This window comes from Fundulus heteroclitus, chromosome 18, assembly GCF_011125445.2.
Source record: "Fundulus heteroclitus isolate FHET01 chromosome 18, MU-UCD_Fhet_4.1, whole genome shotgun sequence".
In the NCBI taxonomy this organism is placed as follows: domain Eukaryota; kingdom Metazoa; phylum Chordata; class Actinopteri; order Cyprinodontiformes; family Fundulidae; genus Fundulus; species Fundulus heteroclitus.
In genome coordinates this window covers 8,445,892-8,469,566 of record NC_046378.1, presented here as the reverse complement: position 1 = coordinate 8,469,566, position 23,675 = coordinate 8,445,892, and the positions used below count along the sequence as shown (strand labels likewise).

The window sequence follows — 23,675 nt, the reverse complement described above, 5'->3', positions numbered from 1 at the left end:
ACAAAAACTGATGTATTTACCAAGCTGCACATTACAAATAAAGCTTCACTCCAAATGGTCTAGATAGAATATTAACCTGCGAGTCATGAAATCACCTTTTTACTGACAGGTATTTTGATTTATTTATTATTGGCCTAATCCTGCTTCGCTACTAAAGGCCCATTTTTACCCCGGTTTAAGATTTGACAATAAAATAAGGAATCATTGATCAGAGGTAGAACGGTTTAAATACATATTTAATTCTTAGAAATTAAATATGGAGACAGAGTACATACCATTACAAGATGTTCTCACCGCAGTGGATAAATCTGTCTGTCTGAAGTAACTTTTACCAAGACATTCCTTTTATCAACTTTAAACTCCTCCTGCATGGCTCAGTGGGAGGATGACTGACCCCCTCTCCTTCTGACCCCCCCCCCCCCTCGGGGCAATAAAACTCCATGTTTATCTTACGCTGGAGCAGGAAGGACAGACCCAACTCTGCTTTCCTCAGTAACCCCAACTAAGATATATTTTTAATTCTCAACAACCCCTCTGTTTTGATCCCTCAAAGATCAAACCAATAACTAGGCTAAACTAAGTCTATGTCTTGAAACCCTTAAACAAAATGTAAATAGTAAGATGTAATATTGTAACCCACTGTCCCCTCTGTTGGCGACTTATGAAATCAAATGAAGTTTAAATGTTCCCCTTAAATGTAAACTAACCCAAGTATAAGCTAAAAAGCTACTAAACCTATCTGAATCTCTAACCTACTAGAATTAAGAAAAGTAAGCACCTTTATCCGAGAGGTGCAAGGCTAAGATAAATGTGCAACTACCAGAAACTATTATATGATCTAAATATGACTTTAAGAGTCCTAACCTAGATTAACAAAATGTCTTCTTAGAAATAAAGATAACCCATGAAAGCACTACACTCAGATCAAACCACAGAATAAAAAACAGATTTTCATGCAATGCAAAACCAAGATTCTAACGATACTAATATTGAACACCTTATGAATATGGAACTTATAAGACATATGCAGTGATTACAAAACTCTCATTTTCTTTTTTCTCTATTACACAATGCATTCAATTGTTGTCATGATGTCTTGCATCTCGGAGATGTCTTCTTCTCGCCTTTAAAGAAGATGGTGTAAAGAGTCAGTGTTCCAACCGCGGCCTCAACAGAACTGTATGTTAATCTTTATTAAAAATAAAAAACGAAAACAAAATAAAATTCCAGCTGCCCCTCCGTGGGTGGCTATCGGCGCCTCGAGCTGCCCCGTTGCCGGAGGGCACGGGTGGGTGGCAGTTGAAAACCCTTCCAGTCAGCCAGTCTGACCCGAAAGCTGGTCCGGTGTTGTTCCCCTTGGATCCTCTATTTGGCTGGTACACATGGCTCTGGAATCAGATGGGCCCCTGACCTCTGGCCCACCACATCTGCTTGTCGATAACCTTAGCGTGCACTCCTTCGAAGTCGGGGGTCAGTGGACTCCCCCTCCCATTCCTGAACTCTCCTAATTTTATGTCTCCAATACAACCTGAAACTTACACGACAATCGTTTAAATATCAAATGTCGTGTGCTACCTGTAATTCCGGAGGTTGACTTCGGTCCCGAAAAGCTCCTTTCAGTCATATGGAATCATATCCTGTAATGAAATTAACTGAATACTCCCACAAGAAAACACTTCACAGCTTTTTCACCCCATTTCCAATTTCGTCTGTGCACAGAATTATAGTCAATTGTGTTTAGAATTCTCCCCATTAATCTGAACCAACCTTCTTGTTGTTTCCCCTCCAGCCTATGAGAAACCTATTTTAGAAATGTAATAGTTAATGAGACATTTTATTGCAATTCCTCTTTCCTGACGCTGGGCCTCTGATTGTCCTGCAAAAGAATGCCTGCACAAAAACTTTATACCTCCGGTGGGAATCGCCATGTCTGTGGAATCCAAAATTAGTTAATTTAATTTGAAATCAAAGTACATTTTCCTGTAAGAATGTCAGAATGTTCTCTGGATTAAAGATTACCATTCAGCACACCACTCCACACAAAACCTTTCAGCAGTCACCACACCTCACTTCTGTACCATTTCCTCCATACTCAGATGTGTATGCTGCGAAAAAGTTCCTATTTTTTTTCTATCATTTTATCCAGTTGTTACAAATCCTGATCCAGTTTACTGCAACAGATATACGTGGCTTTGAATCCTTAACTAACCTACCTGACACACCAATGATTTTAAAGTAAACTAAATATGCATTAAGTTACCCTCTGTTTATCTCTGTTTTATCCAGTTTTTTGAGGTTTATGTAGTTTTTCTGTTTAATTTAACATTCACTTTATTGTCCTGCTTAAACTGTTTAAGCATTTATCCAAGAACCCCCTCATATAATCTATCTGTAGCAGATACGTGGTGTCTGACACTCCGCTAATTAAATCTAATGTATGGTTCCGGTCTGTTTTGGGAGTCAACTGAACAAACATTCCAGAGAGCCATGGGTAAGGTCTTTTGTGGGGGTTTCTTTTTGTTTAAACAACCGTTATCTGATTTACAATGCAGTTACATACCTCCGTGGTGTCCTGCACAAGAATCCTTCCTCCGAATTACTTGTGCCAAGGGTTGATATAAAGTTTAAGATCTGTATAGCTTTACAATATAGTGTTATCATATAAATGATCACATCCCTCTGCTTGGAACAAAATTAATTTTGTTACAAAACATTAACAAATAATATTATTAGTCATCACAGGGAATCAATTAACTGCAAATAATTATCTGAATTGAAGTATGAAAAACACTGCCTTATATCCTGGATTCAGATCAAAACTTAATGCAATTTCATAAACCCACAGATCTACAAGAAGTCCTCCAAAAGTTGTGTAAGATCAGTGTACCCATTGAAATAATGATTATTCTAATGTGCTCACAGCAAGTTGATGGTATGAGAATGCTGAGTGTTCCAAGGTACTTACATACTGATAAAATATTGGGTTTTACCTGAATAAAACACCTGGTAACGGCAAAGTCTGGTGAAAATCTGATAAGTTTTAGCATGCAACAGTTATATTGTACAATAGAAAAATCTCAATACTTATGAGTTATCAAGAGATAGCCTAACAGATCCGTTTAACCTAAAAAGTGTATCTCTGCAATGAATAGGAAACCAGACGTCACACCCAGATCACCACTGTGCCTGCTAGTGAGAGGGCCCCTGCGTCATAGAAGCTGATAAGAACTTCCAGTCTGTAAATTTATGGCATGCAGCTGTGAGCATGCAGCATCACAGAACCCTAAATGTGAAAAATATCCCCACCCCAGTGAATTTTCTGCTAATAATTGTGATGGTAAATACACCTTCTGCTGTCAATTATGAGCAATACGGTCCCGGACATAATAGAATTAAAATTCATGTTTAAAAGGAACATATCAGTTATATAGTAAAACATTTAAGAGACAGTAGTATATTTTTCAAAACCGCAAACCTGTACTGCTGGTATCTGCCCAATCGGCTGCCTTAAGAAGTTATTACCTGCACCAATCCATTTGCCTAGAAGCTCAAGAGTTGGAGACACAGAAAAAATATTAGAAATCACATTCCATTAAATTTGGTCAGAAGTATAGTGGTAGAAATAGAAGTCTGAATTACCTTAACAAAAAGTCTGTTATCAGTAGTCTGTGGTCCTTGAGATGGACTGGACTGACATGTACAGCAGATCAGGCAGAAAAGAGATTGGAGTTTAGACGTCGCACTCACAGCTTCCATGTATGGAACTCCACATTTCGTCCCCCACGTGTTGCAGTGATTCGCTGTCGATGCACCTCAGTGACAAAGTTCTGGTCCACGACTCAGAAACTGGATGAGACATTCAACTCCAGTGTATGCAGACAGTCATTTTCCCTTGACAGCTTAGGATCTGTGCTGTTCATAGGCGTTGGCCATTGTTCCAGGGTGAGGAGCGTTATCCCCTAGATGGGGCACTGACCTTCTTGAAGGTGAGGTGGTATTGGGACTTCTTGCCAGGATTTAGTGATGTGAAACAGTCCTTGGCCCAGTGTCCAGCGTAAGCAACTGTCCCAGATGTGATGGGTGCCCCACGACACACATATCGGCTGTAAATGCTCTGTTTCATTCTTCCAACCCCAAATCGGCACCGATCTGCGTCTCATGTCAGACGTGTCCATACTCCAGAACGAACAGACCTATAACAAAATTAAGATAGAAAAAGGAAAAACAGGTGGGAGGAAGCTCCCCCACCTTAAATTAAAATAGAGACAGTTCTCGATGGAATCAGCTGCTTACTCTCACTCCTTCCTATATTGTTTTCCAATAACTGTAATTTTACCAACTTTTAGTAATTAACAAACTCAAGCATTGTGTATCACCCTTCCTTTGAGTCACAGGCAAATGGTGTATCAAATATTGTCTGAGCGAGCGTATCAAGATTGAAATTCATCAGCTGAGATATTGAAGAGGGCACGTTTTTTTTGTTTTTTTTAAAACACTATTACTCTAAATAAATCCCCTAAATTGGACTGATTTATTTAGGATCCACACCTGTGTGTTTGAACCATCCTACTGATTTTTTCAGAAGATATCGAGAGTCCCAGTCAAACTCAGGAACCTTCTGCTAAAGTGTATAAAGAAAATGCTGTGTAACTCCATCTATCAAGGAAAAAATATAAGAAACACCAAAGGTACATTTTAAAACAGCTCTAAAATCAGTTATGCGCCTGTGTTTAGTAAATTTTGAAGTCAAATTCTGCAGGCCACGAACAATCACCAGCAACTGATGTTGAAAAGTTTATTCACCAGAATTTGCACATTACCAAATGAACAAAGAAAAAAGATTCCTCGGGCTCTAAATTACTGTGTAACAAGGGCATCTGCATTTTGTGGGACTATGAAAATGTGATTACATATAATGAATAATTTGGGGACCGTCCTGTGATGATCCCGTAATATTGTCTATTTCTACTAGGTTTTGGCGCTCTGCAATATCAGTATCTATAATAAAATGATACACGCCATTAACATTTGTCACAGATACCTCAATTTTAGCTGCTTCATTTGAGGATAACTTCAAAACTGACTCATGACTAAATGCAGTGTTAACAAAATCTGTCAAATTAACCGCAATATCCGTTTGCACACACTATTAAGGTACAGTTTAACCTTAACTTCTAACTCTGTGTAGTTCTGCTTACTTGTGTTTTTTCCCAGGCCTGCAAGCGAGCAAAAGTTTATAGGGTGGCTATTTTCTGCTCCCTATTAATCAGCCAGATTTAAGTCTGATGAATTATATTTATTTATTTATCTATTATAACTAGGGCTATCAAACAATGAAAACCATTTAATCACTATTTAATCGCAAATTATATTTCATGTCTGAAAGTATATATATTCATTAGGCATTTTAAAACACTATTTTGCAATAGATAATGCTAGTTAAAATTACACTCTTACAGAAGGCATTTTCCCTTTTTTGTGTTTTCCCAATTTATAATGCCTCAAACAGATGTTCAATGTTCAGCCAAATTTTCAACAACTTTTCCAAACTTCTAACCACTTTCTAACTTTTAGGCTACAGTTTAAAATAAAAAGTTTTCTCCAGAACTCACCAAAATGCAGCTGTTCATGCTCTCCAATGCAACTCACCCATACAGCTTGCAGCCAATACCTCAAACGTTTTACTGCATTGAAAGTTCTCCTGCACTTCAACAAACATCATTAATGCATCAACCTTTTTTCCAATGATTTCCAAATTCCCCTTAGTTTTTCACCCATATTTTTACTTCTCACTTTTACTTAACAAAATTAAACTGCTCCCCAGTCATTGCTCTTATCTTCAGGCCCATGCACGCGGAGAAATTCACACCCTCATGAAGACACACACACACACATACACACCCCCACTCTCCGCTGAGTTGCAGGGTCCAACCAATCTCTCCTTCTCTCAAAACCATGGATCCCATATTACCGAGACATTCAAAACATCAGACAAGACAAAAACAAATATAACATTTAAGACAGACAGCCTTGCGCGCGCAGAGGGTCTCCTTTTAATACCCTTCCACTCGACGAAACGTTTCCATATGTTAAAATCTCCTCGTCTGATCGTCGTGTTCTCGAAAAACCCCGTTTTTCGAAAACTAGAAAACAAACTTCTATTGTCTTCCTGGGGCCCCTTTTTTTAATCTCTTATCTTTCTTTCTCTATTACAAACCTATCCCTGTGCTGCATTAGGGTGTCCCCTTCCCCAAAGAAAGCACTCCATCTTAGTCCTAAATTCACCAGTTTGTCAGTCTGGTGCAGAGGTGACCAAATCTCGGGACTCTTTTTATTCTTTGTATTTTATCTTTTTTATTTGATTTTAAATAAGTTTTTTTGCAATCTCAACATTTAAGTTTCTTGGCTGTTATTTCTAATTTCCTTCTCATACAGCCTCACCATCTAAGATTACTTGCCATTTAATTTTCTATCTAATTTTTCGTTTTTCTGACGCAAACAAACACATAAATCCCATTCAATCATTTCTCGGTTTCAACATAAATTCCATTCAAACCTAGTTATACCGTTCAGCCTCTGATATTTTGAGAAGAAAGCTTCTCATTTACAGCAACACTTGATTTAGCCTACATCTAATCTTTAGCCAATAGGAGAATCAAAATCTCCTTACTTTTTTTCGGGTCGACCCTGTTTTGCTGTAAGTGATTACTTCTTCGTGCCCAAATTCAAAATGTTCCTCCACTTTAATGTCAAATCCGGGTCACGGCTGACCAAATTGTGATTTATTTATTATTGGCCTAATCCTGCTTCGCTACTAAAGGCCCATTTTTACCCCGGTTTAAGATTTGACAATAAAATAAGGAATCATTGATCAGAGGTAGAACGGTTTAAATACATATTTAATTCATAGAAATTAAATATGGAGACAGAGTACATACCATTACAAGATGTTCTCACCGCGGTGGATAAATCTGTCTGTCTGAAGTAAGTTTTACCAAGACATTCCTTTTATCAACTTTAAACTCCTCCTGAATGGCTCAGTGGGAGGATGACTGACCCCCTCTCCTTCTGACCCCCCCCCCCCCTCGGGGCAATAAAACTCCATGTTTATCTTACGCTGGAGCAGGAAGGACAGACCCAACTCTGCTTTCCTCAGTAACCCTAACTAAGATATATTTTTAATTCTCAACAGTATACATTTGAATGTCATTGTTTTTGTTTTATTCATTTATTTAGTTTGACACAATTGCTTCAACTGTTACTGAACATTGCAAAACAGACTCAATGTTTATGTTTTTTTCCGAATACAAAAAGTGTCAAATTACTTTGGCAGATGCATGAATAGAAACACAGATAAATGCTTGGGGTGTAATGGTACAAAATAAAATCACGATACGGTATGTTCCTCTGCTTTTGAAGACATTGTTTAGTGAATTTTCAGTGTGTTTTAATAAAGCGAAACAAAACGGTTGTCTTATTTTACTTATGTTTATATTCGTGTAGAAGTCATTTTAGGTGAGTAATTATGTGCAGCATAGCAAGAGGTTGAGGTACCTTATTACTGGTGAAATACCTAATTAATTTAAGTTTTTTCACAGTTTTCTTTACTGTTGAGCATTTAGTTGCACAAATAAACGTTCTGTATGTGTTCATGTTTAAAAAGGCTTAATTTTGTTGGCACAGGTGTGTGCTGAACTAAAGGCTGTACTGAAAATGTTTAGTACAAATCTATGTACCATTACACCCCTAATAAATGCAGTATATTTTTTAAGGACAGAGAAAATCTGCTTATCTTGATCAATCAACAACTTTATAGTTTTCCTCCCTGCACTTAGGTGCTTCCAAAGTAAAGCTGAAGTCTCTTCATGGAAAACCTCAGAGCCCCAGATCTTCTTTCTTCACGCTGCAGCCCAACAGCGTGTTTCCAGCTTCAACGCACTCTGACACACATGGAGCTGAAGGAAGGAAGGAAGAAATTAAATCAGATCACTGGTATTATTGTCAGATGGCAGCCATTTTTAACTACAGTTATCAATACACACTGGTTAAAGCAACAGTTCCCTGCAGATTATGTGCATTACCATTCTGAGCTTTGATCCAGGATACAGCCTTCAGAGTCAGGAGCTCCCACTCCTCCTTTGCATCCATCTTAAAGCCATGAAGCCAGATCAGAGCCAGAATGGAGGCCCACACTTCACTGTTGACCTAATGCACAGAGACAGACAAAACAGGATAAAAAGGGAAAGATGTTATAATGCTGCTTTTTCAGGGATGTTTTACTGATTGCAGTTTGGTTGTTACTGAGTAACGAGTAGGTTTCATATGTTTAGGTGATTAATTACAAATTTACTCTTTGATTAAAGACTTGACACTGAGACTTTAGTTAGACATTAGTGCTTAGTTCTGCCATCTTACAGCAGCAAGGTCCTGGGTTCAAATCTTCCCCATGGCTTTTCTTAGTGGAGTTTACATGTTCTCTGCAAGCATGTGAGGGTTCTCTCTGGGTACTTCAGCTTCCTCCCAGTGTGAAGATATGCAACTTAGGCTAATTTATCCGATGGACTGGTGACCAGGTTTACCCTGCCTCTTGCCAACTAACCACTGGAGATTGTCACAAACTCCTCACAACCATGAATGTTATTTTCTTAAATGAAAACCATTTATAATCAGTATTTATGTAAATATTATAAACTATTCAGTATTAAATGTTATTTTGGAGAGTGACCTACCGATGCTGGCTTTGCCTTTTCCACCTCCTCACTGGCCTTTCCCAGCGCCGCAGCCAGATCTGCATCAAGCAGCCAGCAGCCAGACGCCTTCTGCAGAGACACCAGCTGCAGCAGAGGGTCTTTGCGGGGTGGTGGGGATGCTGCCTCATGTGTAACCACAGGACCTGGGACATAAAGAGAAAAGTCTAGACGTATTTGACTGCTGATGTCTGACAATGAAACCAGCTTCTCTAAATCAGCAACATGGCTGCTAAAACAGCCCAACTTACTCTTTAAAGATTAAACAAAGTGAAATTGATCATTACTGAGGTTAAAGCTACAGTAGGGAGTTCTGAGAAAACCAGGGACTTTAGCCTAGAAATCTAAAATAAAAAATAAATAAAAAAGGACACCTTACAAGTACCCCTATGAAGGTTCTTTTATTCCAAAAACGATTTGTGCATTGTAAGCATTAATTTGAAGTTGAAGATGGAGTTAAATTCTAAGTTTTGTATTTGTAAAATAAAAATAAAAAATCACAAGTACAACATTTTTTTTACACCTGTTCAAATTTTAAGTACTAGTACACAAGTTGTGTTCTGTGAGTTGCACATCAAAAACCTCTTACATTCTCAGTTTTGCTCCAAATGGTCCAGAACTATTGCTGCAAAACTATTTGTGCATTGTAACTTTATTGTGTACTTGTGACAGATTAAAAAAAATCTACAATTACAAAACACCAAAGTTACACCTCTTCAAATTCTTGAGTACAAGTACACAAATTGTGTTCTGTGAGTTGCACAACCCTTTTCAATGAAGAACTGCAGGTCACGAAAGATTACAAACAAATCCATTGCGTGATCAAAACTGTGGGAGTGCACAGTTAAGTACAGAGAAAATAAAATATTTAAACAAATTTAAATATAAATACTGTATGACAGTGAGAGCTGCGTTCTTCGAAGGCATATGTGTGTTGGGTCCTTGCCTTGGAAGGCAACATGGCGGTACCAACCGTATTTCTGGTTGGTACAGACTGACCGAGCAGGCAGAGCCTCCTGCTGTCTAATCAAGGGTACTACCCACAAGTCACAGATAATTTTTACCGTTGAAACGATGTGTCAAAAGTGAAAATGAAGCCGTAACTTGTAAAGTTGAATTTGTGAATCACAGCAGCAGACTCGTGCAGTTGTACTCGTTGATTTGTATTTGTGTTAAAGGAAAAAAAAAATATATAAAAAATGTTTTTTTTTTAAAGATTTTAATACACGTGTTTCAATTTGTTTTGCACCATTTGTTTTATATCAACTGTAGCAGAACTGAATGACAGACATTTATGATGTGCAATTCAAAGAACACAATTTGTGTACTTGTACTCAAGAATTTGAAGAGGTGTAACTTTATTTTGTACTTGTGACAGATAAAAAAAATCTACAATTACAAAACACCAAAGTTACAATGCACAAATAGTTTTGCAACAATAGTTCTGGAACGTTTGGAGCAAAACTGAGAATGTAAGAGGTTTTTGATGTGCAACTCACAGAACACAATTTGTGTACTTGTACTTAAAATTGGAACAGGTGTAAAAAAAAATTGTACTTGTGCTTTTTTTTATTCTACAAATACAAAACTTAGAATTGAACTCCCTCTACAACTTCAAATTAATGCTTACAATGCACAAATCGTTTTGGAACAAAATAACCTTCATATACCTCCCCTTTCTCTTTGCTGGGCTACAGTCCTCCATCCAGTTGGAATTTACTTGGAATTTCACTGTGAGTTGCTCTGAAATACTTCTAAAACAAACAAGGATAGTATGACTTTGTATGCTGGTTGAAAGTTGAAAACTTGGAATTTCACTGATTTCCTCTGAAAAATACTTTTTAAACAAGGATACAATTATTTTGCTTGCTGGTTGAAAGTTTAACTGCTGCAATGTTTTAATCAGTAGATGAGATCCCTAAATTTTGCTTTGTTTAGCAATGCCTGTCAGGCGCTGAAGCCAATATATCCAAAACAGCCCAGTGGTATCATTCAACATCATTTGCAACATCAGGATTTTATAGAAATCATGTCTCTATTTTTAAGGTTCAGGCAATAAAATTGCTAATTTTATGAACAAGAAATTGTGTCATTGTCAGTTCATTAGAACCAATAATAAATGCAGGACTGTTTGGTGATCTTGTTATTGTAGCTTATTGTGTTTTACTTATGTGATGATAAACCAATGTCTCTTTTCCTGCCCTATAACAGACATTTGAAGACAAGAAAATAGCCATTGAAACATTTACTGAAATTTGTCAAGGATGATTAACAAGCTAAAATAAAGCAAACCTGTGAAATAAATAAAATATAAGATAAGATAGTCTTTTAGAAAAAGAAAAACTAAAAAAATATATTTAGGATTATTGTATTATATTATTCTAAAATACTTTAAACCCTCTATAAAGTTCAATAACTTTATAGAGGCAAGCAAATAAAAGTGTAATAGTGGTCTATCAATGACTTATTGTAGTCGGAAATAATAACTGATCCCTTAGAATCACAGTTTCCTTTTATTTAATAAGCAACTATCAAGTTGCAGCCTTTTACTGAGAACCAGAGGACAGATAAAGTAATCACACCCCTAGCTAGGCTGCAGCCGGTCCCCTTCTGCTCCCATCCCAGGTTTCCTCCAAATCTGAGGCCAGCGCCTCCTCCCACATTGCTGTACCGGCTGCATAAGACTTAACACAAACGTCTCATTATCCAAACATTTAGAGTCCCACACAGAAAATACGCAAGCATTGACCTTAGGGAGGAGATGAGAAAGGCCTGATATCCTATGAGTTTCACTCTCCCCTTGTTCGCTGAGTACAGCTGCTCACATGTTTTGGAGCAGACAGGTCAGAGGTGATCTTAGAACCCAAGCTGCAGTGTTTTCATCCACACTTATATAAACAAAAACAGGTTAAGGTGATGCCCCTAATCTGGTCAGCCAGATTGATAATGTGCAGCACTCTCCGTTCTGCGCTGTATCAATCTGGGTCTGCTCCCATCGAATTTATGTTCTCTCTCTCTCTCTCTCTCTCTCTCTCTCTCTCTTCGAAGACAGTCGCATTCTTCTTCTCTCGAGCTCCTTGCTCTCCCCTCCCCTGCTTCTGCTTCGTTTTGTCTTTTTGTGCTCTCTCTTCATAGCAACCGAAGCTATAGAAACTATGGATCTCATCAGCTGGTCTCTCAATGCTATTGATCAAATTTTTGCAACTGGAAGGCAGAGGACTGGGGATCCCTCATGTCCTGATGGGACTCACTTCGCGGGATACATCTTGGACTCGTGGGGGAAGTAGTCCATGGTGTGTTTTTCGATTTTGTAAGTCGAGGACGTGGAAGACGTATACATGTTTGGATTCATGATACTTGATTTCTTCATTTTGGATTCGGAGGATATCTGATTTATCAGCAACTTCAGAGACTGTCAGTAGCAAATATGGCCATGATTAAGCTGCCGGCAGCTTAGGACGCGATCACTAAGGCAGTGAATGAGCCGAACGAGCTACGATGTAAGCTGGATGCGCTGGAACGCAGACTGGCTACGGTGGTTGAACTCAGAGGTGAGATGGGGTAAAATCTGGACGTGAAACGTAAAAAAGCCCAGCGAGGAAAGCTGACGGAAATGTTGGTTCAGGTTGTTTCTCATAAATTGTGTATATTAATCAGGTGTTCTCACTATCTAAAAACTCCCCTGGGCAAGATGGCCCAGAACTAATACCCCCGCTCCCTCCTCCCCCGCGGACACCTCTGGATGCGTTAAGCTGTGGCGCGCGTGATAAAAACTTTCCAACGTATCAAGGACACTGCCTGCTGGACAGCGTTCATGGACACACAAAACTCCAAACAACAACACGCACTACTGATGCTCACTTTTCTCATGAACTTACACGCGACTAGTCTCAAATGTTACCCTCTGCTTAAATGTGTCTCGTCATATTTGTGCCGAGGTTTTTGATATCTCAAACTTTATCCTTTTAATGGGATAAAGTGTGATATATGTGTTTTTCCCTCTCCATTCCTATTGTGGCTCCTGCCTTTCCACAGAGTCAAGGGCAGCGCCTTGTGGGCACCATGTAAGGCGCTGTCCTTGGCAGCATGGCCTCAGTAAATCGTCTCCCCCTGAAATGTTTGTGATGTATGTTATGTTATGGCGGTTGTACTGAAACAGTAATTTCCCTCTGGGATTATTAAAGTATATCTGATTTGTTTGGCGAAAGGAGGGATATTCAGCAGAACTCTCCGAGCTGATTGGGCAAATCGACACCTAGTGTCCCACCTACCAAAGGTTGGTTTTAGCTAATCATGGTATCAAAATAAAACTTAAGCAGCACACGTCATGAGAAACCATAAGAAAGTAAGCTAGTCAAGGAGCTTCTTGCTTTTCTTTCGAAGATGAAATCATGGCTTCTAACAAAACACATATGACAGCAGCAGCTACGTGTGCGTCCTCCTGCGCTGCCATGTTTATGATGGTTCGGCTGTGGGCTCGTCAGGTCTTTCGTTGCAGTGGTATGTCCCGGCTTAAATCACATTACTGGAACCTGATTGGCCTGAACTGTTTCTTGTTCGAACACAAACGGTTGAAGCCAGAGCAGTACAAGATGGATTCTCATGTGTTTGTGACAAACAAATCCTGCAAGAATTCAGCTTGCAAGGCAAGGTTATGTCACCCCAACAAATCTGCAAAGTGGTTCTAATGTCTGTGTCAATAGTGCAAGATGCTACCTGAGATGTAGATTTTGCTGTGGATTCTAAAGGTTTTCCAGGTCTGCTTAAAAAAGGGTGTCTTTTCTTTTGAGTAATTGTTAGGTTAAAATGGCCTCATCGCAAGTTCCAGTCAACACTTTATATCCAGGTTTAATACAGTTACTGCTATGATATTTAAAATTTATTTTCATAATACCAGTTTGACAAAATTTCATTATAGTGTTTTCCTTAAAATAGTGCTCTGTGACAATCAGGATAAACTTTAATCATCACAGTTGTGGCTACAAACAAGTAATTTGACCTCATGTTCCAATATATGCATTTATAAGCATATATTTAAACATTTAGTGCACAATGTTCCTATTAGTGGGTGACACAGGAGTGGATTTTCACTCCTGTCCCATCCCATTGAAAAAAAAAAAAAGAAAACATTGTGTCCCGTCCCAATCCCGGGCCAGATTAGAAAAATCAAAGTCCTGTCCTGTCCCGCTCCTGGTAATATTACTCCCACTCCCATCCCAATCCCACTCAGAATGATTCCCGCTCCTGCCCCACTCCCATTCTTGTTGTCTTCATCAAGTTTTCTGGCAATACATTAAACCTAAATGTCTATGAAGGGTCAGTTAAGTTCCTGTTTTAGCTGGAGTAAAGGCCAGTTAAAGTAAAAGGAATAATAATAATAAATAAATAATAAAAGTAACAAGGAAACAGACCAGCCTATCTTAGTTAAACAAACAAAATTTGCAATGTTGCCTTTTACTAATTCATTAATTAATTGTTTCACATGAACAATGAAGTTACTTTTATGTTTCAAATTGCTGAAACTAAAGAATAATTCACCGAGCAAGAGATCTATACTCACTTAAGAAAAAAGTGCATAAAGGCATTACTGATACAATTTAGATAATGTACCTCAATGATTCATAAACTCAGTTTAGTAAAAGAAAAAGTTGAATATCATTCAAGCATATTAGTATTTTTTCATTTGCAATAAAATATCCATGAACTAATTAGGGTTTACTATTACTGTTGCACATTGGAAAATTAGTCCAGGAAACACGTTTTAGAAGCAGGGTACTGAGTGTTAACACCGTGACAGTCAACTCTCGTAAAGTTTGTTAATATTTGCAACTTTACAGTCACTCTGTGAGTTTAATAGATAAGTCCTTACTTCTGACTTTGCTTTGCAAATCCAACTTTTCCAGGTTGAGTTCGCCACTAGCAGTTGATTATGGAGCTCTCCATAGTTGATTCCCCCATTCTGTTTTTGAGCGCTGGCGGAAAAAATAAACCGGAAGCACTGTTTGCTTCTGGGTCGTGTAGTTCTTTTGACTTGCATTATAGTTTAGGTTTCTTGGGGGAAAAAAAAAAAACTACAAAATGGCAGCGGCGAACCTACATTTTTGATTTTCTATTTTATTTAATTTTTTGGCATCGCTCCTAGTTTATTGTACTCCCTTCTGCACCTTAGATCCTAGTTTATTTACTCCCGCTCCCTTGTATAAGAAGCCTCTAGTTCCTATACAATTTTTTACCTCTTCTCATAAAAATATTTTGACAATGTCTTTCATTTTTACAGAGAAAATATTAAACCTGTATTGACTGAATTCTTCTAAAGTTCTCACAGTGAAAAATAAAGCACTATAAAAACAGCAATGTCTGAGAAAAACACTATTCTTCCTTCATAGCCAACAGTATCTTATAGCCATCCATCCATTGTCTATACTTGTTCAATGATATGATATCAAGTTAACTATGACAATAAAAACTGGTTGCTCACATGCAAAGGATGACCATCTGGCTAACAACTAATGGTCCAATAACAATGCTGTTACAGCGAGCTCGACTCAGCCCCCTGGGAACAATAAGCGGCCATCAGAGCACCAAATACGGTTGGTAGCCTGATCGTTCTCGTTTGCAACCAGTTTTGAGTTTACCTTTAACTCTACAGAGTGAAGAGAACTCTTGGAGAAGAGATGAAATGTATGCTTCAGCGAAAAGGAACCCATCCAGAAGACCTACTCAATTTTTTTTTCTACCTGGATTATTGAGATGCATCAACAGGGAGGTAAAAATTTGGGGACAAATACTTACACCAAACAGACAAAGACCTCAACTATACTGGCAAATTAATTACAAAGAGGCTTAAGATGAACGAAAGGCATACTGTGTAAAGTCAATTCTACCAGATACTAAGTAAATATATGGAAACTACTGAATTGGAAGTACATTTTAACACAAAAAAAGCACATTAATCTGCCATTTAGCAAATGCAAATAATTTTGAAGATCTAACCTAACCAACTTGACTGATTTATTGTCAGAAAGTTAAGAGGTAAAAAGCCTCTCTTCTTATAATTAGTTTTAGCCTCTGGTGAAGATTCTAAGTGTTCAAGGTGATAGCAAAAAAGATTAAAAAGAAAACCAATTACATTAAAAAGTTGGGTTAAAAAAAAAGTAGTAAGCTTGCATTACAGCACACATGCAGCTATAAAACTTGGAAATTCACCTACTTCTGTCAATTGAAAAAGCCCCTTGGATGAAAAGTGATTCATAAATCAACTATAAAACTGAAGTTTTCTTTTAACCTATTTTGGATCTAGTTTTAGCTGTAAATACCAGGTCAGGGAGAAGTTGTTTCAAAACTTTATGCATAAAAATGCAACTTTGTAAAGTAGAAAAGATAACAAAAAGAGACAAAATGTGTTATTAAAATGCATAATAGTGGTTAGCTTGATTAAAAATGATGCAGAATTTCAAAGAATTCTTAACAAAATGCAGCGATCAGTTCTTGACCATCTAGTTTTGTGCTTTACTTACTAAAACCTCTTGGAGCAGAACAATCCATAGCCATCGCTAAGACAGAAAAGAGGAGAAAAAAACCCCAAAGAGACAAAATGTGTTATTAAAATTCATAATAGCTGCTAGCTTGATTAAAATGATACAGAATTTCAGCGAATTCTTAACAAAATGCAGCAATAATTTCTTGACCATCTAGTTTTGTTCATTACTTACGAATGCTTCTTGGAGCAGAACAAGCTTTAAACATCCCTAAAACAGAAAAGAGAAGAAAAACAAAAACAAAGAGAGCAAAGGTGTTATTAAAAATAATAATAGGTGCAAGTTTGATTACAATGATGTAAACCGTCTGTGGGAATAATACAGCACATAGCTTGTTTTACAACACATGAGTTAAATGGAGGCACACCTGTGGAGATAACTTAAAGCAGAACCTCAGATTAAACAGGGAACTTGTATGGAAAACAATTATTTAATCCATCGCACATGTTGTAAGTTTTCCCACTTACAAATAATGGAGAGGTCTGCAGTTTTCATCATAGGTACATTTCAACTGTGAGACACAGAATCTAAACATGTATCCAGAACAATCACATTGTATGATACTTAAATAATTTATTAGCATTTTCTTTGCATGAGGTATTTGATTACCTAAAACACGCAAAAATTCTGGTTTTCACAGATCTGATGGTTCATCCTTAAGAGACTCTTCTATCCTCCACTTCATTTCTCATGTTTTCTCCACCACAGGTAAGCCATCTAAGGACACCAGGATTAAAATTCTACACCTGCACATGGCTGGGATGGGCTACAGGACAACAGGCCAGCAGCCTGGGAAGAAGGCAACAACTGTTGGTAAAATTATTAGAAAGTGGAAGAAATTCAACATGACTCATTCTCCCTCAAACTGGGGCTCCATACAAGATCTCCTCTCATGGAGTGTCAGTGATCATGAAAAAGGTGAGGGATTAGACAGGAACTACACAAGTCGACCTGGTCAATGACTAAAAGAGATCTCAACAACAACAACCTTTATTTGAAGGCCCCTTTCAGAGCACCAACACTATGGATTCACACTATGTCAGCAATAGATCATGATAAAAAAATTTCAAAGAACAAGTAATTACAGTGATTAGGCATTCTTGAACAGATATGTTTTGAGTTTAGACTTGAAGTTAGAAAAGGGATCGGTACTGCGAATGTTCAGAGGAAAAGAGTTCCAGAGTTGGGAGCAGAGCGGAAGAAAGCTCTGCTCACCATGGTGCTGACACGGGATGAAGGAACAGGAAAGTGAATGAAAGAGGAGGATCTAAGGTGCAGAAGGCAAGGAAAGGGAGGGACAAAGACAATTAATATTCCGTAGATGAAAATAGTGCCATTGAGGATGACACCCAAAATCTTGACCTGAGGTGAAGGGGAGATCCTCCAGCCATCAAGAGAGAGAGAGAGAGCGAGAGAGAGAGCGAGAGCGAGAGCGAGAGAGAGAGAGTGTCAACTCTGGATAATTCCTATGCACAAGGAGGATCCCAGTTTTGTCACTGTTTAGTTTTAAGAAGTTAGTACTGGACCAAGAAAGTCAAGAGGTGGAGGGTGGGAGTGTTGGAGAAATATGAATGTAATAATTTTATTTCTATCAAGTTACAGATATTTGGTTTGTTTTAGGAGCTTGCTTTCAGGAAGGCTCTGTTTTTAACCTTAGACAGGGAGAACAAATGGTCCTCCCAGATAAGGAATGCCTCGCCTTATCCAGCTGTGCATGAAGCTGGTGACTGATCACGATGTGATAATAAAGGCAAAAGGACAGAAATGACCCGGTGCAGACGATCCCAGGGAGTGAAGTTCTCCGTTTGGGTTTATGCTCTGTCCTTTGCTATAGAACAGTCTAAACTTGTGTTGTGTGCTTTTAATGCTTGTAGAAATAAATTTAATGCCATCAACAAGTATAGATAGCTAGATAGATAGTACTTGTTGATGGCTGTGTTCAGACACTAGAGCACCTCCGTCTGCTCATGGATCCAAATGTTGTTCGAAGACCGTCTGATTTCCTGACGTTAGTGGCAGTAAAGTTTGCTCCAGCTGCTGTTGTGCTGTTTGCGGTAGATAATGCAGACCTGACTGCGTTGGTTACAGAAAAGTAACATACATACATACATACACACATATATGAATTCCAGTAATGTAATATCTAGCAAGTAGATTTATTGTTCTGATATTTCAGAGTACCAACAGCAGACTGCAGCGATAATTTCTTTATAGCATAGATCTTATTTAGTGTTTACTCACTTCTTTGTGGTGAAGCATTACAAGCCATAGACAGAGGCACTAAACCCGAGAGAAGAAAAAAAGAGAGAGTTCAATATTTCACATTAACTTCTGTCAGAGAACATGACAATGACTAGACCAGGATTTGTAACAAAATACAGGGTGATCTAATGTAAAAGCTTAATTGGGGCAACATAATACATTCTATATAAAGAAAAAGTGGGAACTACAATTAAATATTATCTAGATCAAAAGACACATGGAAGGAGTTTTATTTAAGCCAAGGAGTGTTGAACCAGGAAGGGTCATACCCATTTTAGATCATCTTATGTATACAAAGAAAACAACAACAATTGCAAAGCCAAATTTTGTCATGAAAGGCATTACTGCTTCAAAACAGCCAATAAAAAACAACAAGTTCACCTCTGTCAATGTGCCCATTTTTATCACAAAGCAATCAGTTTTGTCAGCTGTCCACTATTAGCAACTTTACCCCAGAAGTTCTGCCCTGCTATAGTGGCCCCTGTGTTTCTATACTGGGTTTTATGGCCGGACAGCAATAATGACAAATGCCTGTCATAATTCTAATCATTAAAAAACTTCCTTGAATGAAAAATAATTTTACATTTAAATCTCACAGGGGAATAAAAAAACAAAAAACAAAAAAAAAACAAAAAAAAAACAAAAAAAAACTGAGGCACAACTGCATAAAGTTTCCGTACTCTACAGAACACGGCCTGCGTACAAATTTATCCTAATTTCTGCCAACTAATTTCATACCAAAAATATGGTATAATATAAAGGAGGGAAGAGTTGGGAAAACTGGAAAACATGAATTTACTGAACGAAAAAAAAAATAAAAAAATTGAATTACTCACTTCCATAGAAAGGTGTTGGGATATTCCTCCGTACCAGAGGTCCTTGAACTGCTTTGCCGTCGTCTTTGTTGACAGCAATGAAGGCAGTGAAGGAACTGCTCACTCCTGATTGGACACTGAGCTCCACCACCTTCTTCTTCACTTCTTCATCCTGCTGTCCTCTGTGTGTCCTCTGCTCTGACTCCAGGGAGCGAATCACAGTGCGAGCAGCCAACCTGTGGACTGTTGATCTGCAGACAGAAGAAAGAGAGAGAGCTGAAGGTGGAGCTCAAATGTTTTTATTAACACGAACTGCCTCTCTTTCCTCAATTTTTTTAAACCTCTCCAGTGGTGTAAGAAACTACTTTTTAAATAATTCAGAAGCAAAGTCAGACTCATTTATCTAAGTTTTACAATAATTTAATGAGCAACTTTCACAGCAGCAGATGAAGAAAGATCGTTAGAGAAATTTTATTGTTGTCAGTGCTGTGACAACTTGTCACCACAAGAGGTAGTAGTAACAACCTGTCACCGTCTCCTCAGCTATTTAATGTTGGTTCTATCATGCTCAGGCCTGTTGAGATGGGACAGAGGAAAACAGTTTGTTGGCTGTGTAAATGTTGATTGTGGCCCAGGTGCTAGCAATTTTTCGTTTTTATTTATTTAACCTTTGTTTATACAGGTATTCTCATTGATATCAAAAATCTCATTTCAAAGAAATACCTGTTTGATATAAAATAAGTAATAAAATGTATCACTAAATTATCACTACCTGTTGGATACACTATGTATGTTAACGCAGATTAACAGCAAGCAAAACTCAATTTTCATGAGACAGGAAGCTGAGCGTCTTACTCCTTTATTACGTTCTTACAATTTTGTGCAATTGTGTGGGAAGCTCAATAAAAGCATTGAGTGAAACTTTAAACAGAAAAAATATTCAGCTTTAAACTCAGAATGCTGTGAGTTTAAAGCAGCAAACTCTTTAAACTTTGTGTCATGTTTAGTCTAGAAATAATTTATCAGAGGAATCAAAATGGATAGTTTCATATTAGTTAAGATGATCATCGACCAGTTTTCAAAAACTTTGGCTAAAATAAAAACTCTGGAATGATTTACCACTGTATATCAGGCAGACTTCCTCTTTGACCATTTTTAAAACCTCCTTTAAAGACTCTTTTTACCTTTTAATACTCAAGAGGATGTTGGTGTTTGTTGATTTTATGTCAACTTTTTCTGTTAATTTTTTAATCAATATTACTGTATTTAATGCTCTTTATTTTTGTGTTTATTGTACAGCAATAAAATACTTTCATTTTACTGTATTCTTATTTTTTGTCTGCACCATCAACACCAAGTCAAATTCCTTGTAAGTGCAAACATACTTGGCGATTAAACTTGATTCTGATCACCCATCTGCATCCACTAACACTAGCCTCCCAGGATTTATGCTCCTGCTGCTTGAGCTCGGAAACCAATCAACAGTATTAATGACATCTTGTATTTGGAGGCTTCCTCTTCAAAGTGGTCACTGCAGGCAGTTACTCGAGCTTGGATTGTAGTTTTCACGTGTTTTGAATTTTTTGTATTTGAGGAATTTAAACAACCAGAGTATGACATAAAGGAACAGAATATAGTCACTACTGTCAAACCAGGATGTAAGCTGTTTTACCCAGTGTCCTCTGCAGGTTTGAGATTGAAGTGCAGTTGATTCTGAGAGGGATGACCTGCCAGGCTGTACTTCACCGTCACGCTGCCATCTGTTGCATCTGAAGTCTGATAAATAAAAAAATAAAACAGTAGAAAAATAAAAATACTAATATTTTGAGATTCCTAATATACAGAAACTGAGATGGTGGTGACCTTACCTGTCCAGCGAGTTGAGCATAAATCAGTGACCTCTGACCCTGAAACATAGCAGTAATGGGTGGAGACAGAATGGTGGAGGACACTCCCTTTGGTAAATCCCAAGAGACAGAAATGTCCTCCACAGCTGGCTGCAGAGCAAACCTCAGAGACTGCATCACCTGTGGTCCAAACAATAGTTGTGAAATTATTATTTTTATTCTAATCACAGTCTAATGTGTTGGTGAATTTTCAGGCAGACACTGTTCTTACTTTTGGTTGCATCCTGTCAGTCCCAGTGACGAACTGAGCGTGACCTCCTCCCTCTTTGGCCATCCCGTTGATGAGAGCAGAGCTGGCTCCTTCTCCAATCCCAAAAGAGAAACACCTACGATACAAGAGTTTGATTTCAAGCTCCCAATAACATCAGAACATGACCCAGACTGGGAACCTGAATGTTAAAGGTTTCACCTGTGGGTGGCTGCATTCATCTTAACAAGATCAGTAACTTCTTTGGTGTTTCCCACTTCTCCATCAGTGAAGATAAACAGCTGAGGGAGGAGAAACCACATAAAGTTACACAATGTAAGATTCAAACAGGAGCTCAAAGTCTTCAGGAAAATATCTCAGAGGTTTCAGTAACACTGGTGGTGTTAACATGGGTCAAGAGCAACCACAGCTATAAAAATGAGAGCTTTGAAGAAAACAGGTGTGTCTAGGATTTCTTGGAATGGTGCAGCAGTAGGAGGTTTACTGTATTGTGCTGAAAACCCAGAATGTTTACATTAGCTTCGTGTGTCAAAACTGATTAATGGCTGGTGTAACCAAGAGTGTTGGTGCAACACCAGTGTGTGTAGAACTTACCTGTCGAGGCCGTTTAGGAATGCAGGGCTGGGCGTAAATGTGTTTGAGAGGCAGAAGAATCTCTGTTCCTCCAAGATTAGCCTCCATATTTTCAACCTTCTTCAGAGCCTCCTCCATGGTCTTCTCACTGTACTCCACACTCGTACTGACAGAAGAAAATTAGGGAATATCTCAACTAAAATGAAGAGAATATTAAAAGCCACAAAACATGTAGAAAATATCTTAAATATAATATCTTATATCCTAAAATGATTCCTAAATTATGTCTTTTAAATCTGGTGTAGACATCGTTATAAAAAGGAAAACACTTTTATTCAAGGGATGTTGAGGGTTATGGGTTAGACTTCACTCACGGAAAGATGTGTTCAAACTGTGATCCAAAGCTGTAAATGTTGAAGTAGCAGCCCATTGGTAGGCTCTTCAACAGCAGCAGCAGAGTGTCCTAAATAAAGACACAGGAAGTAAAGAACTCACTCAGACAGAGAAGAATGCTTTCACAATTTACATAAAGGAATGGTTTAGATTTCGTTCTTTATAATAGGAATCTGATATTATTTTTTTGAGCAGTCAATATCTTACCCAGAATCTCCTAAATTATATTTTTGCCACATGGAAATAACTCCCATTTTAAAAATATCAGTCATTATGTCATTTTAAGGTTTGAAACTGTTGTCAGGTTTGCATTAAATAGTTATTTATCTGAAAAGTATATGGTTACAATACGCCTTACAAGTGTTGCCATCCCTGATAAACGCGTGTTAAAAGGCGTAAACGAAATAATAAACCATTTTATTGAACCGCTCCTCAAAGACAAGAAAACATGATATCAAAGACAAAGCAGTTGTTGATCTTCATGAGTCAAAAGTGGCAAAAAAATACCTACTCACCTAAAACTACTGTTTCAATCATAATTATAAATAATTACACGTTTTCAACAACTGTAACAAACAAGTTTTACAAATGTGACAAGACGCAATTTTATCTCGCCACCACCATTGATAACCTAGAGTTGCTTTAACATGGCTAAGTTAAACCTGTCCTGACAAGCTATTAGCTGGAAAACTAATCTAACTTTCATCAGAGTAAATACCTTAAAGCAGTTATCTACTTCAGGTAAGATATTCAATGGTCCAAAGCTCTCAACAGAAACTCTTTTAAACAATCTTAACCATATATTTAACGCTTAGATAAATACCCTTGCACTGCTAATGCGAGTTTCTTGCCGTGTGCTGTCATTCATGGGACAGCCCATACTTCCTGATCGATCCATCAAGAACACAAACTCTCCACAGGAGGCGAGTGAGGACATCAAATCTTGGGGGAACTCGGGGTACAGGCTCACCATCACCACTGGATCACCCATCAGAGAACCTGGAACATGTTGAAGATGGAAAATAGAAAACAAACGTGTAATTTAATGATATATTCTGACACCTAATGGTGATTAATATCTTAACTAATCTGTTCTCACCAGGTTTGGCAGAGGCCTGTCCTGCCTCCACCACAGCAGTGGGCTGGTGGGCATCTTTGTAATAAATCAGCAGTTCAACGTCTCTGTCAAACTTGTGTCCTGCAGCCAACTTAACCTACAAATCAAAAACAAA

General features: G+C 38.0%; 1 protein-coding gene across 8 annotated transcripts in view; it reads right to left on the bottom strand.

Annotated features, from left to right (window-relative positions):
- Positions 1-23,675, bottom strand: part of LOC105940333 (von Willebrand factor A domain-containing protein 5A) — an 84,696-nt gene that overhangs the window by 26,878 nt on the left and 34,143 nt on the right. For 2 of the 8 annotated variants that reach the window (XM_036149803.1, XM_036149804.1), the window contains exons 6-13: positions 23,543-23,657; positions 23,267-23,442; positions 22,425-22,513; positions 22,072-22,216; positions 21,679-21,758; positions 21,481-21,595; positions 21,231-21,389; positions 21,035-21,138 (exon numbers count right to left, since the gene is read on the bottom strand). In XM_036149803.1, the coding sequence (XP_036005696.1) occupies positions 21,035-21,138; positions 21,231-21,389; positions 21,481-21,595; positions 21,679-21,758; positions 22,072-22,216; positions 22,425-22,513; positions 23,267-23,442; positions 23,543-23,657 (983 nt within the window). Of the gene's footprint in view, positions 1-7,206; positions 7,956-8,081; positions 8,206-8,729; positions 8,894-16,264; positions 16,301-16,459; positions 16,496-18,526; positions 18,572-19,383; positions 19,614-21,034; positions 21,139-21,230; positions 21,390-21,480; positions 21,596-21,678; positions 21,759-22,071; positions 22,217-22,424; positions 22,514-23,266; positions 23,443-23,542; positions 23,658-23,675 lie in introns of those variants that run through there. The other 6 variants (XM_036149809.1, XM_036149807.1, XM_036149810.1 and 3 more) reach the window with 6 other exon arrangements.